Source organism: Diabrotica virgifera, chromosome 1 (genome assembly GCF_917563875.1).
Source record: "Diabrotica virgifera virgifera chromosome 1, PGI_DIABVI_V3a".
NCBI lineage: Eukaryota > Metazoa > Arthropoda > Insecta > Coleoptera > Chrysomelidae > Diabrotica > Diabrotica virgifera.
In genome coordinates, this window is record NC_065443.1 from 57,483,477 (window position 1) to 57,498,523 (window position 15,047).

General features: G+C 34.5%; 2 protein-coding genes across 2 annotated transcripts in view; both read left to right on the forward strand.

The window, feature by feature from the left end:
- The first annotated feature begins 2,270 nt into the window (after positions 1-2,270).
- On the forward strand, positions 2,271-12,048 carry LOC126878433 (venom peptide SjAPI-like). Its single transcript, XM_028277720.2, has 2 exons — positions 2,271-2,464; positions 11,833-12,048. Exons 1-2 carry the CDS (start codon positions 2,401-2,403, stop codon positions 12,009-12,011), a joined length of 243 nt encoding a protein of 80 aa, XP_028133521.2. The 5' UTR covers positions 2,271-2,400; the 3' UTR covers positions 12,012-12,048.
- A 2,120-nt stretch (positions 12,049-14,168) lies between these two features.
- LOC114328761 (sodium/potassium/calcium exchanger 4) overlaps positions 14,169-15,047 on the forward strand; it is a 175,860-nt gene continuing 174,981 nt past the window's right edge. Inside the window, exon 1 of the mRNA XM_028277722.2 lies at positions 14,169-14,327. Within this exon, the coding sequence (XP_028133523.1) occupies positions 14,303-14,327 (25 nt within the window). The 5' untranslated portion in view covers positions 14,169-14,302. The remainder of the gene's footprint in view (positions 14,328-15,047) is intronic.

Here is a 15,047-nt window from a genome sequence, read left to right on the forward strand (position 1 = left end):
CATTCTGTACTGTTGTTCTAGAATTTCATAAAATTCCTCCTTGTCGTCTTCATTTGCTTCTTCAGTTGGTGCGTGGGTTGAGAAGAGGGTTAGGTTAAACCATTTTCCTTTAAGCCTTAGAGAACACATGCGCTTGTTGATTGGTTTGGAATCAATTATGGCAGACTTGAGTTTTCCGTTAACTACAAACCCACATCCAAATTCGTGCCTTTCCTCTTCTCCTGACCAGAAAACCAGGGAATTTTCCATTTGCAGGCTTCCCGATCCTGTCCATCTCATTTCCTGGATCGCTGTTACGTCCATCTTATATTTTTGAAGCTGTTTTATGGCATGTGTTGCAATTCCGGGCCTGAACCAGCTTAGCACGTTCCATGTGCCTAAAAGAATGTTCTTATTTCGTAGCTTGGGTCTAATCCGTGTTTCATGTCTATTCCGAGGCAATAGTATTCGATTCGTAGCGTCTTTCTTTTTCCTTGTATGGGTTGCTGGTCCATAGCAAAACCCCCTTTTCGGAGGACCATTTCTCCCTTCCTCGTCAGCCCTGACCCTGCCTTCCACTGGGGTTGGTTACCCAATCTCCAGCAGGGTTGCTCAGGTTCTCCGGGGTTCACCCGTGCAGCCTAAGCCACACTTCGTGGAGGTGAGGATAGGAATTGAGTAGGAGAGGCTAGAGATGCTAACTGGAAACAGCATCATGTATTGCGCTTCACTACCCCATTTTAACCCCCTAATCTTCTTTGCAAAATACAAGATAGTGTCACAACACTTGCTTATACATTTGACGCACTGTCCGTCAACGTGTTAAATACGAATTTAGAACATATTTTTAGTTTATAGTATTTCTATTTACTTGTTATGTTAGAAATATTAAAGCTAATTGATTTTCACCAAAGCCATAAATTCCAAAAAGAAGAAGATGAAAAAAAGCCTACGCATCACTACACCCTTTCTCGAAGCACTTACGTGAGGAACGTTATGTTGCAAAATTTTTCATCGAGTTATCACTAAAATGGAAAAAAATGTTTTTCTAACGGCGCGACTGCTCCCGGTTTAAAGAAAACTATGACGTCAATGGTGATTTGTTCCAGATCACAAGTTTATTTAGAACTTAAAATGTCATAAAAAAAACCAGAACGACTATGTGTTTGCATGTTAATGCAAACAAATGCAAACGCACACAAATGTTAATAATTTTTTTTATTATTTTGATTATGGTAGAGGAGAACAAGCGGGGATTTTTGCAGTTACTCGAGCGTGTCAAAAAATCACATGGGAAAAAACTTTGTACGCTGTAAATGTACCACTACCATATTATATTGGCTCTTAATACAGGGGAGTGGGTTAAGTGGGGTCCGAAAAAATCTATCTTTAGAAAAACTCGAAATCGTCAGATTAACATGAGATGAGTTAAGTATATGCAGAACAGAAAAATTTCAAAAATCTGACGATTTGAGCGGGGCGTCAGGAAATGGGTTAGTCACAAAGTTTTACAAAAAAAACGAATATTTCGCGAATTGAACGTCATATCGAAAAAATAAAAAATAGGTGTTCAATATTTTTTAAAAATCAATCGAATGATACCAAACTCGACCACCCACGGAGAGGGGTGGGGGTAAATTTAAAATTTTAAATAGGAATCCCGTGATATTTCGCGGAATGAACATCAGATCGAAAAACTGAAAAATACACGTGTTCAATATTTTTGAAAAATCTATCGAGTGACACCAAATTTGACCCCCACGGTGGTGAGTTCGGGGTTAGTTACTTTAAAATCTTAAATATAAGCCCCATTTTTTATTGCAGATTTGGATTCCTTACGTAAAATAAGTAACTTTTATTCAAGACATTTTGTCGAATTATGGATAGATGGTGCTATAACAGCAAAAAACGATTGTTGGAAATGGAAAATTAAATTTAAAAAATGGAAAATCTCTACTAAAATAGAAAACTTAAGCTTTTTTGGTTTTAGGACGTAATCTTCACAATCCAATAGGTCTCCATAACGCTCGAGTAACTGAAAATTTAGCATAGGATTCCTCCTCTATTATTAATTCCATTTTTCTCACTTTCAGAATTAAGTGAACTTCTGGAAAAAATTGGTGTTTTTTATAAAATACCAGTCTAGATTATTACTTACTTTAATTACAATAATTAATAATAACACCAGTCACTTTGATAGACACCTCATACTATTATCTACACTCCTTTTAGATTTATTTCCCAGAAACTAGAGAATCGTTTTCAAGGTAAACTGCAAACAAAGCAGTGCTATGCATACAATATATTTTACATTATAATTTTTTATGCAAACAACTTGGTGTGCAAAATGTAATTGCATTTTTTTAATATAAATTGACGGGTTAACTTGTTATCAATACGAGATAATTCACCTGCATTAAGATGAAGAACATAATAATATTTACTCTTTTGATTGTGGCTATTGTTCAGGTTCAGTGTCAAGATGGTAAGTAGATTCTATATTTTTATCCTTCCTTTCTTACATTTTGATATACAGTCGAACCCGCTTATTGGAATAGCCTTCGTGCCAGTCAAAAATATTCTTATAACCGGGATATTCTAATAACCGATCATTGGTGGCTAGTCGAAATAACCGAATATACGTAATAATATATTTGCATACTATGCCAATATGTAGTTTTACGTACTATGTATATGTATATAGGATGAGGCAGATAAAGGGCCTATTAGAAATATCTCGAGAACTAAGGGCAACTGAATTATGAAAATTGGAATAAAGGGGTTTTGAAGACTGATCTATGTAATGAAAATATTTTCATCTATTTGGTACTTCCGGTTATACGGGAAGTTGCTTATAACTACGTTTTTTTAAAAGGGACATCCTGTATATTTTTAAATTTTTAGATTCTCCTTGATTTCTTCTTTCTTAAAATGTGAGGTTTTGTAATATTATACAGGGTAGTTTTAAAGATAATTACGTTTTTTTATTCATTTCGTAGCAAATTTCACGCCCTGTAGAATTGTAGTAGTTTTACATCAAAACCTCTGTTTATGTTCAAATGATTTTTAATATATTCTACTATTGTTTTACAATTATTAGTATAGCTAGATTTTTAATTGTAATATACAGGGTGGGTCGAAACCCGGAATGAGAATTTTCTGAGTTTTCTTAAATGGAACACCCTATATGTTAGTATTGTAGTGAAATGATATTTTATGGTACTTTTTATTCCTTAAGAATTACCTATACCTAACTGCTTTAATTTGTGCTTAATTGTTAATCGCGCCAACAATGTTAACTACGTAGGTATTTTGACAGCTCAACCACTATTGACAATTTTAAGTATCAGTCTAGATTAATATGAATTTCTTTCCGAAAAATTATTTGTGATTGAATATTTTCACGGCCAACCTAATAAAATTTCACGTATTTTGTGTTTAAATTAATGTTTGGCTGGAATCACCAATAACTAGCAAATTAAAGTAGTTAGGTATAGGGAATGCTTAAGAAATTAAAAAGTACCATAAAATAACATTTCATTTTAATACTAAAATACAGGGTGTTCTATTTAAGAAAACTCAGAAAATACTCATTCCGAGTTTCCACCAACCCTGTATACTAAAATGAAAAATTTAATTATACCAATAATTCTTAACAATAGTAGAATATATTGAAAATCATTTGAACATAACTAAAGTTTATTATGTCAAACTTCAACAATTCTACAGGGTGTGAATATTGCTACGAAATTAATAAGAAAACGTAATTATCTTTTAAACCGCCCTTTTATATCGCAAAATCTTATATTTTAAAGAAGAAGAAATCAAGGAGAATCCAAAAATGCAAAAATATACAGGGTGTCCCATTTAAAAAACGAAGTTACAATCAACTTCCGGTATAACCAGAAGTATCAAAGAGACCAAAATATTTTCATTAAATAGTTCACACCTAAAACCCGTGCAGTCCAATTTTCATGATTTTCTTACCTTTTCTTATCAATATGTATGTGTACCTATATGATTTTAGGTCTTTTTATGTAAATTATACAGTAATGTAACTACTACTTATCTAAGTATTAAATACCAATTTTTTTTTCTCTCTGATTCTGGCTTTGGTTTAGAACTAGAACCTTTAGCCACGTAATTGTATAACTTATCACTAAGTCAGGGGAGTAATGTGTAGTGTGTGTGTTGAGTAAGTGTCTTGTTACCTTGCAAAGTCGACGTCATTATCTTTGCAAAGAGACGCTAATTGTTTCCGAACGTCTGCGGTCCCTCCGGTGAGTACCGATCCCACAAGGACAGAAAGTATTTTTCAGTCATTAATTTATAATAAACGAAAAATTCCTGCCCCTGGTAGGATTCGAACTCCCGACCTTTTGTTTCAAAGGTAGGCGCTCTTACCACTGCGCCACACAGAGGGGTTAAATACCAAATTTCATTATGTATGTGACTGAATACAGTAATTAATATGAAAAGTAATTAATATGAAAAGTAATTAATATGAAATGTTTGCAATATGTAGATATGCAAATATTTTCTTATTAAAATGCATCTATTATAACAAAATTACTAATTTTTTTCTTGAGAAATCATTGGCAATTATAGCTTTTTTGTTGTTAATCCTTGTGGTCATCCTTAATCTATTGGTTGAATCGAAGTTGTATTGGCGGAAAAAATGGATTGTTACATTACTCAACCTCACGTCGGCGTCGGGTTAAAGTCAGATCTTTTCTTTTCGAATTTAACAAAGCCATGATTCACTTCTTGCAAACAAGTAGGTACTCTCTGGGTGAATTATAAATAACAACAGCTTCTAACAATTATAACAGGCAACTAAGTGGGTGGTAATATGCATAGAGTTTTGTAGACAAATAAAAATTACTTTATGATCCATAAATTTGTCGGCTAAAGATCGAATTGGTACTCGTACCAAAGTAATAAAACTTTATTACCTACTTATTGTAAAACACTAATAATATAATCCAGCACTACAGGTGTTATACAGGCCCTTGACGACAAACCATTATACTGAACATAATTTAAATTTTTAGTAAATTGTACAAAAAATTTATTGGAAGGACTGAGAAATGTTCCATTAAGCGGTATTATTTAATTAGAACATATTACAATAAACGGATAAATTTATTAAGGAGTAAATGGAAACGTTTTGGACCTTGAATTTATATTCCATAAACCGGGATATTCCTATAACAGGGATTCTAATAAGCAAATTCGACTGTATAAACTCTTGAACCATATTTATAATGGATGGTGTTAAGGTTCAGCGGTTAAAAATACTGATATTTTCAATACATTTTCAATTCGTTTTACATGTATTTTGTTAGTAAAACGAAAAATAGTATAAATAGCTGCTCTGTACACCAAAAAGAGACGTCCTCGTCGGATATTTACATATTTCTACATTTGGAAAGTTCAAAAGAAGGCAACGGAGCGGGAGACCGGTAAAACGAAACGTGATTTTTGATTTTGTATTTTTTTGTTGCAGTTGTTAATATTTTGTATCCTTATTTATCTAAGTAGTCTATTTAGTTCCTCGTTGAATCTTCTTCGGGACTTTATCTACATACATTTAGTCTATCTTCAAAAGTCACAAGTAGACTTAGGCAAATATGAAAATAAAAACAAATGAAATATGCGCATAAATATGCAGCATTTTACACAAAAATATGCATGTTTATCTAGAAAATATGCATATAAAAATAAAAAAAATAGAAGTACCTACAGTAAAACCTGTGTTACCGGCCACCTGTACTAACGGCCAGTTTAAAAATTCTCCAAACCAATTATATGTAGACTACAAAAACTGACAATACCGGCCACCTTTCTATATCGGCCAATTACTCTTTCATTTTTAGTGGCCGTTACTGACAGGTTTTACTGTATATATAAATAACTCAGATTGTAGTATACGTTTTGTTTACAAAAATATTTAAAATATTTTAATTATGTCATAATTTACAGTAATTAACATTTATTTATTTTACAAACTAAGCTTAGGTATTTAACCATTTAAGTATTTTAACAAATAAATGATATTACTTTGAATTGTGCTAACACTAAATCATTAACGGCTGTTTAAATTTTTCTAACAAAAACTTATGGTTTCTGATTAGGTACAATATATTTGTACATGAAAAAACTTCTTTCCACATCAACTGATGTAACTGGGGCATTTTTCAAATACCTATACGGTAATCTTTGCTTTCAAATTAAATGGTTCCTAATAATGTCCCACCTAGTACTTGAACTAAGTAATTCAAAGAGGACCTGGTAACTCTTTGCATAACAATTAAAATTAGGAATCTTGAAAATATCAAGCTAATATGACTATGAAAGCAGGAAGATCCCCCAAATATTTACAGGAGATTCTTGGTTTTTTCTCTTTATCTTAGAAAAAATACTATGAGCCTAAATTAGAAGCACGCAACTGGCTATTGTACGAGAAAACACAGCGTTTATTTTCGGCAGTTTCAAATTGCAATTCAGAATAATATTACAAGGACATGTGTTACCGGTATCAAGTTTACAACATAATAATTGATTTCTAAAACTGACCATCCCAATAAAAAATTTTTACCTAGAGGTATAAACTAGCAGATTTTGGAACCCTTATTCAAGGACAAAATTACAATAAATATCTAGAAATATGGAAACAAAATATATTCGGATTTCCAAGCTCTTCGTTGATTTTATTTTATGAATATATCTATGCACCTGAAATTTCAAGTTATATGCACTTTATGCATACTTTTATAGAAATATGCAAAATTTGTCATTTTTGCATATTTTATGCATAATATGCAAAATATGCTATTTGCATATTTGCCTAAGTCTAGTCACAAGTAATCCCTAAAATCTTCTAGGACTAATAATTTTGCTGATTCAAGTTGTTTCAGAGTCCAATCTACTACTAATGGGTGATTCATTTAGAGGTACTTTTTTCAAAAGAAAAAACAATGAAAAATTAATTTTATTTGAAAATTTTTATTATCATACAAGAGAACCATTTTTTACAATTACTTCTTAAAGATACTTTCTTTCAAATGTTGACCGTGATGTTCTTGATTGGTAATTGAGAAATGAATCGAGTCATATTGGCCTCCAATTCCTCAATAATCCTCAATAATAAATCAACTGTTTGGTGTGGTTTATGGGCTGGTGGAATCTTTAGTCGATATTTTTTTTAAAACAGAGGCCGGCCAGAATGTTACTGTGAATTGAGACCTTTATCGCACCATGATAACGGGCTATTTGGTACCTGAAATTAAAGCTCATGATCTCAACGACATTTGGCTCCAACAAGATGGCGCCACTTGCCATACAGCCCGTGAAATCATGACGTTACTGAGAGTACGATTCGGTGAGCAACTTATTTAACGCTTCGGGCCAGTGATTTGGCCGTCTATATCCTGTGACATCACATCTCTAGACTTTTTCCTTTTGGGCCACCTAAAGTCCAAAGTCTACATGAATAAACTTACAATTATTATAGTAATAGTCGGTTTATTCATGTAGATACAATTCCAGCTATTCTTTTAATTTATATATTTTTTGTTTTGGTGTTTTGATTACTAGCTGCTACTCTCTAATTCAGAGAGACATTAAAGAGGGTCATTTTTATTTAGCTCTCTCTCTCTTCAATCCTGACCCTCCGGAGGGAGTGTAGTGGTCGACGTGATGTCGTGTATTGTCCGTCTCCAAAGATCTCTGTCCCTGGTCATTTCTTTTAACTCATGCATATACCTTTTGCATATTCCCGTAATTTGATCGATCCATCTTGTTGGGGATCTTCCTCGTGATCTTCGGCCTTCCACCTTTCCCTGGATAATGAGTCTTTCCATGTTTTCTGTGTTTGCTCTCATAACATGTCCAAAGTATTTTAATTGTTGGAGATGGACTTTACTGGAGAGTCGTTGGCTAACTTTTAGCTCTCTTAAAATTGAATTATTTGTTCTATGGTCGGTCCAAGGAATTCGTAGCATTCGTCTCCAACAGAACATTTCAGTGGCGTCTATCTTTTTCTTTTCGAATTTGTCAAGGTCCACGATTCACATTCGTAGGTCAGTATTGGAAATATTAAGCAGTTGATCAACCTCATCTTTAACGCTTTTGAAATTTGACAGTCCGTCCATATTGTGGTCATTTTTGTTGTGGCGACTTTTGCTAGATCACATCTACGTTTTATTTCTTCCTGTAGTGACCTGTGTTTGTGATTAATGATACCAGATATAAGTATGAGCTCACAACCTCAAACCGATCAATTGTGGTTTTGTGTGTATGATTGTTATGTAGTCTGTCCACTATCATGATCTTTGTCTTTGATATGTTTAATTGCAGACCAAATATTTGACTTTCGTTTTCAACCAGTCTTATAAGATCAATCAGCTCTTCTTGACTATTTTCAAGAAGGGCTGTGTGCTGTGTCATCTGCGAAACGTAGGTTGTTTATTTTATGACCATTTATTGAGATGCCTTTTTCCCATCCTTCAAGTGCTCTTCTCATAATATGCTCTCCATATATGTATATTGAATAATTGTGGAGATAGTATACATCCCTGTCTGACACCTCGTTCTGGATGAAATTCGTTTGAAAGTGTGTCAAGCACTTTAACTGATCCAGTAGTGTGTTCGTATAAGCGAATAGTTCGTATAGTTATAAGCGAAATAAGGTGTTTGGGTACGCCTACTTCTTTTAGTATTCGCCATTCGCTATCAAACATTTAGTTTTTTAACGTTGAGAGTTTCAATCCATACTGATCACAGATTTGTTTTATTTTGTTCTTTAGACTTTGGAAGTCACATCCGCAATTAGCCATACTAAGGAAAATGAGGGAATTTTACAATTTATAGTCCTTAGTCTCAGCATCCGTTATGGCTTGCAAATTGTAGAAGCCTCGGATGTGTAACCAGAGAAGGTTCCCATTGTTTTCAGTCTGGTGGGATGTAGACTAGCATTATATTATTTTATATGCCATTGGATTGAAAACTTACTCTCTTGCTAGCAGTTACCGCTAGGGTATCTATGCCATTTCGTTCGTTGCGATCCGTGATTGCACGTCGGGTTTGTTTTGGTTGGGTCGGAGAGAGCAGCATATGTGCCTCCTGATGAGAGACTAATAAGTTTCGAAACCGGCAGAGGTGCTTGCTGCGCTCTCTGATTGGACTTAAATATGATGCGGCTGTATTTTCGTTTTGCAACGAAATTGAAAATGGTTATTCATTTTTGATTTACATGTTTACTCTGATTGGGGTACGAAGGAAACCAGTCTCGTTGGAACTTTACCGCGCTGAGGAGATGGGACGTGAATTATAAATTGTAAAATTCCCTCATCTTGCTTAGTCTCAGCATCCGTTACGGCTTGCAAATTTTAGAAACCTCGGAGGTGTAACCAGAGAAGGTTTCCATTGTTTTCAGTCTGGTGGGATGTAGAATAGCATTATGTTGTTTTATATGCCATTGGATTGAAAACTTAGTATTTTGCTAGCAGTTGCCTCTAGGGCATCTATGCCATTTCGTTCGTTGCGATCCGTGACTGCACGCCGGGTTTGTTTTGGTTGAATCCGAGAGAGCAGCATATGTGCCTCCTGATGGGAGACTAATAAGTGTCGAAACCGGTAGAGGTGCTTGCTGCGCTCTCTGATTGGACTAGAATATGATGCGGCTGTATTTTCGTTTTGCAACGAAACTGAAAATGGTTATTCTTTTTCTCCGTTAAGTTTTTCTTCAATATTTCTGCTAAATACAAGTTATAGAGTAGTATCAATCTTGTCTCACTCCTCTTTTTACATTTATTCCTCCCGAAAGTTCTTGTTCAACATTTATTCTTGCCACTTGATGCTGCATTGATGCCAGTATATGTTTGTAAATATTCGTAAATCTGTATCGTCCAATCCAGCTTTTTTCAGTATCTTCTCACCGAATTATGTATTGCTAATTATCTCTCCTCTAATATCATATAATATATTCGTGAAAAAAACAAAGATTACTGATGCCGCACAACGTATAGAAAGGCTCAAGTGGCAATGGGTCGGGCATGTTGCCGGAGATAATCCCGAAAAATGGACACCAAGATTAACAAACTAGAGACCAAGAGAGAACAGGCGAGGAGTAGGCAGACCGCAGACGAGGTGGTCATTTGATATCTCACAAGTCGCGGGCAAGCAGTGGATGAGAATTGCCAATATGTAGTAGAAATCGATGGAAGCAAGTAGAAGAGGCCTATGTCCAGCAGTGGACGAACATAGTTTGAAGAAGAAGAAGATGTTCTCAAGCCACATTTATCATTATTTTATACCAAATTTAATTCTCATAACATTTACTTACATACCTAAAGGTTTGGTGTACCTAGTGCATATATCTCTTGTGGTTTCCCCATTACTAAGGATCATGGTCTCTATCTTCAGCTGCTCTAAGAGCTTCGAAGAATGAGTTTTCAGCTGAATTCTTAATTTGATCGGACAATCAGTTGGTGATCGTCCTCTTGATCTTCTCCCCGGAACGTTTAATTAATCTCACCAAACTATTGTCACCTCTGTGAACCACGTGACCGAAGAATTGCAAAATTCGTTGTAGGAAAATTGTGGACAGCCTTTTAATTTCGAGTTGGTTTAGAATGGAAACGTTTGTCCTATGAGCTGTCCAAGATATGCGCAGCATTCTTCTCCAGCACCACATCTCAAATGCATTAATTTTTTGGCTCTCGCATGCGCGAAAGGTCCAAGTCTCTGCCCCGTATAAAAATATTGAGAATACAAGCTAATTCATCAGTTACATCTTGATATTTTGAGAGATAGATCTGTGTGTCCAAACTTTAGTTAGGCGACTCATCGCATTTTTTGCCATACTGATACGTCTCCGAATTTCTGCTTCACAGTTATCATCGTCAATTGTACTATACCCGAGATAGACAAAGGTGTTTACTATCTGGTATTCCTGTATCATGTTAGTTAGTTGAATAGTGTCGAATCTTTCGATCACCATTATTTTTGTCTAAGCTTTATTGATTTTCAGGCCAACTTTATTGCTTTCGTACTCAACTCTTCGGAGGAAATCAAACATTTATTGCTTATTTGCTGCTATAAGTGTAGTATCATCAGCAAATTTTAAATTGGAGATTTTCCTACCAGCTACTGTTACTTCACCGGTCCATCCTTCTAAAGCCATCCTCATGACCTACTGCATACATAAATGTTTAATTATATTTGAATTTTCAAAATGATTCATGTGCTGGAATCAATTTGCCACTGACAAAGCTTATAATAGATAAATCAAACGTAAGTGTCGTGGACAAGTGCACATATCTCTATCCCATGGCGATACATCCCAAGTCTGGCCGTGGCCTCCCTCTGCATCCGCCTCTAAGCATCTTTGTGCTGATTGCACTCCTCCAGTTATCGACCCTTAATATCTCTTTAACATTGGATCTCACTTAGTCTATTCACCTCTTCCTAGGTCTGGCCGACGTCCCACTACAGTTCCGCTAAGCGTTCTACTAGGTGTTCTGTGGTTAGGCATTCTTATATCGTGATCTGTCCAGCACAATATTTGTATTTTTGCAAAATTTGCTAAAGAGGTTCTTAATAATATTGGTGTAATTCGTGGTTGAACCTCATTATACATCAGGTGCACGTATAGGCACTATTTATCAGGAATGGTAGTAGGTTGGAATGGTTCTGTTGCAAATGAACCATAAGCTTTAATTAAACATTAAAAAATATTCAAAAAATATGTGAAAAGTGAAATGGTTGCTTAAAGTATTTTATTAATTTTAGGTCATTAATTTTATTACTAAGGCAGATCATTTATATATCAATCATTTATATTTTTAGGTCCTTGTGGTCCGAATGCAGAATTTGTACAATGCAAATCTTGTTGTGAGGAAGAAACCTGCGAACGTAGAAATCCACCATCATGTAACATTTGTCCAGCCGTGTGCAATCCAGGTTGTGTTTGTAAACCAGGATATATCAGACAGAGAAAGGATGGACCTTGCGTGAAAAATTGTTGAAAATTTAATATAAATAATAATTATAGTTGAACTAAAATGTGAATTAGTTTTCTTTTTACTGTGGTAAATAAGCAGTGAATTATTTTAACTAAATTCGGATTTACCATAAAAATAAAAACTTTTAATATTTTATGGTAGGGGAGCCCAAGCGGGGATTTTTTCAGTTACTCGAGCGCGTCAGATTATCATATGGGAGAAACCTGGTACCCTGCAGATGTACCTATACCATATATTGGCTCTTAACACAAGGGAGTTCGTTAAAGGGGGCCCGAAAAAAAATCTATCCTTAAAAAAAGTCGAAATTGTCAGATTAAGATAAGGTAAGTTAAGTACATGCAAAATAGTGTATGTTTCAAAAATCTGACGATTTGAGCCGGGCGTAAGGAAATGGGTGAGTGCCAAAGTTTCACAAAAAAAAAGGGAATATTTCGCGAAATTCATGACAGATCGAAAAACTAAAAAGCAAGTGCTTAATATTTTTTAAAAATCTATCGAATGATACCCAACACGACTTCTTACGGAGAGGGGTGGGGGGTAAATTTAATATTTTAAATACGAATCCCGCGATGTTTTGCGAAATGAACAACAGATCGAAAAACTGTAAAATACACTTATTCAATATTTTTGAAAAATCTATCGAATGGCACAAAACATGACCCCCCACGGAGGTGAGGTGGGGGGTTACTTTAAAATCTTAAATGGGAGCCCCCATTTTTATCGCATATTTGGATTCCTTACGTGAAAATAAGTAACTTTTATTCGAAACATTTTTTTGAATTATGGATAGATGGCGTTATAATCGGAAAAAACGATTGTTGGAAATGGAAAATTAAATTAAAAATGGCAAGCGCCCACTAAAATGGAAAACTTTACTTAACTTTTTTTTTGGTTTTAGGACCTACTCTTCACAACCCAATAGGTCCCTATAACGCTAGAGTGACTGCACATTTCGCATTCTTTGCTCCCCTACCCGTACCCCATTAGAAATGTGCATTAATTAACAGATCAAATACCGTACACTTTAAAATAAATCAAAGAATTTAGAAACTAAGTATAAATCGCAACGATAACGTAAAAGTGGCGACAAATGCAGATAAAGTTAAATTCTGGATCTCGGATGTAAACTACACTACTAGTCCAGGGCGCATCTGCAAAAATATGGCCCCCGCTAAATTGGAGTAACAACCTTCCACAGAGGTATCAGTCCTCCAATAAACAAGCAAAATTGATTATAAAGGGAAATAAGTAGAATAAAATAAAATTTTAAAATAGGTATTTGTATAACAAGGGAGCAAAGTGCTACTTTTCCTCCCGAGAATGCAGTTTACTACCCGACGCGTAGCGGAGGGCAGTAATCATTCAAGGGAGGAAAAGGCACTTTACTCCCATGTTATACACATGGTTTGTCCACCTCCCTCAATTAAGTCATTTTTTCAGTTTTAAATAATTTATTTATGTAACTAACTAACAAAATTTATTAGAGAACTAAAACTAACAAGTAGGTACCGTATAACTGTCAACTGTCAAATATAAGTCAAATTATTAATGTAAACATTGTTAGATCAAAATAACAATATACTGTTTTTTACCATTCTGCAAAATACAGGTTGTTCTATAAATAAACGTTCAAATGTATAGGTACTTACGTAATAGAAAATAGGTATTGTACAGGGCGTCAATAAGTTATATTTGATCGATGAAATACCATGACGTCACTTTTACTTTTACTCCCTAGGGAGTCAAAATACTTTGTCTCCCTAGGGAGGAAAAGTAGGACTTTGCTCCCTACAACGAGGTCAGGAAATGTATACTTTGGATAGAAGTAGGTGGAAAACGTATTTGTTTTATTATCTTCCCAATTCACCTAACTAAAATAGTTTGCACAAAAATCGCAGATAGTAATTGATATTGAACGAGTATATTGTATTTTTCTGCGTGTAGATGTATGTAAAGCTCCCGTAGGCATGTAAATTAAAAATATGAGCTCCCCAGTTAGTACAATCGCCTCTTTATCATCAAAAGAGTAGTATCTACATAGTAAAAAACCATTCGCCTAGTATCCCTTCGAAAAATGTTAAAAATTATTGGCTGGACAATTGAAATAGAACAAATATAACACTCGGATGTTTACGGCGCTCAAACAATAAGATTGTTACAGTGGTACAATACAACAAGAGTATGTAGTGGATTATTTAAACTAAGGTCCAGTAAAGCCGATGCTCGTCATCATCGAGGTATAAGTGCCGGGGCGGGGGACTTCTCTGTGAAAAAACTGTCTTTTTGCGGTCAATATGGATTTTGAAACTCTGGCATCAGGTGAGTTACCGCATGGACATTTTCTATTGAAAATTACGTTGCCTTTGGCCCTCTCAATCCAAACTATTTGTTTTTATTGCGATATTTGTGCACTTACAAAACGTAGGCTGTTCTCTTTGAGATTAAGTGGATGATTGTTCCTTAGACTTTGATAATACGTCAAACAAAAAGGAACTCTTCATCAATGGTTTATTCTATATACGTATTGTACTTTTGGTAATAAAAAACTGTGTGATTTTTGTTTCAAATTTTTGATGTTTTAGTTAACGTCTTCTGGTAAAAATGTTTTATTTTGTTAACAAGTGCACATATATTTTTACATGAAATATGAAAAAGAGGCAGCTAAGTAAACATCTTATCAATATGAGTAAATAACACAATTCTTGCTTATTAGAAGAGTCCACAAAGTCAACAAGGTGTAACCAAACATGAAAAATATTTAAAAGTAAGAAATATATGCCATGGAATGCCAATTAATAATGACAAGCATATAAGAAGACACTAATTTCCATAAAAAAATAAATAATAGAGACATCAACAAACTCTTAAAGATGTGATAGTATGGATCTGTCCATACTACTTATATTTCTATATATGAATCTACACATATGTCCAAAAGTTTGGAATATTGGAATATTTCGTCTTTTTATTGATTTTTACATACAAACTTTTCTGAATAGTTAAACATCATTTTGTTACTACTAAACAATATTAAATAAA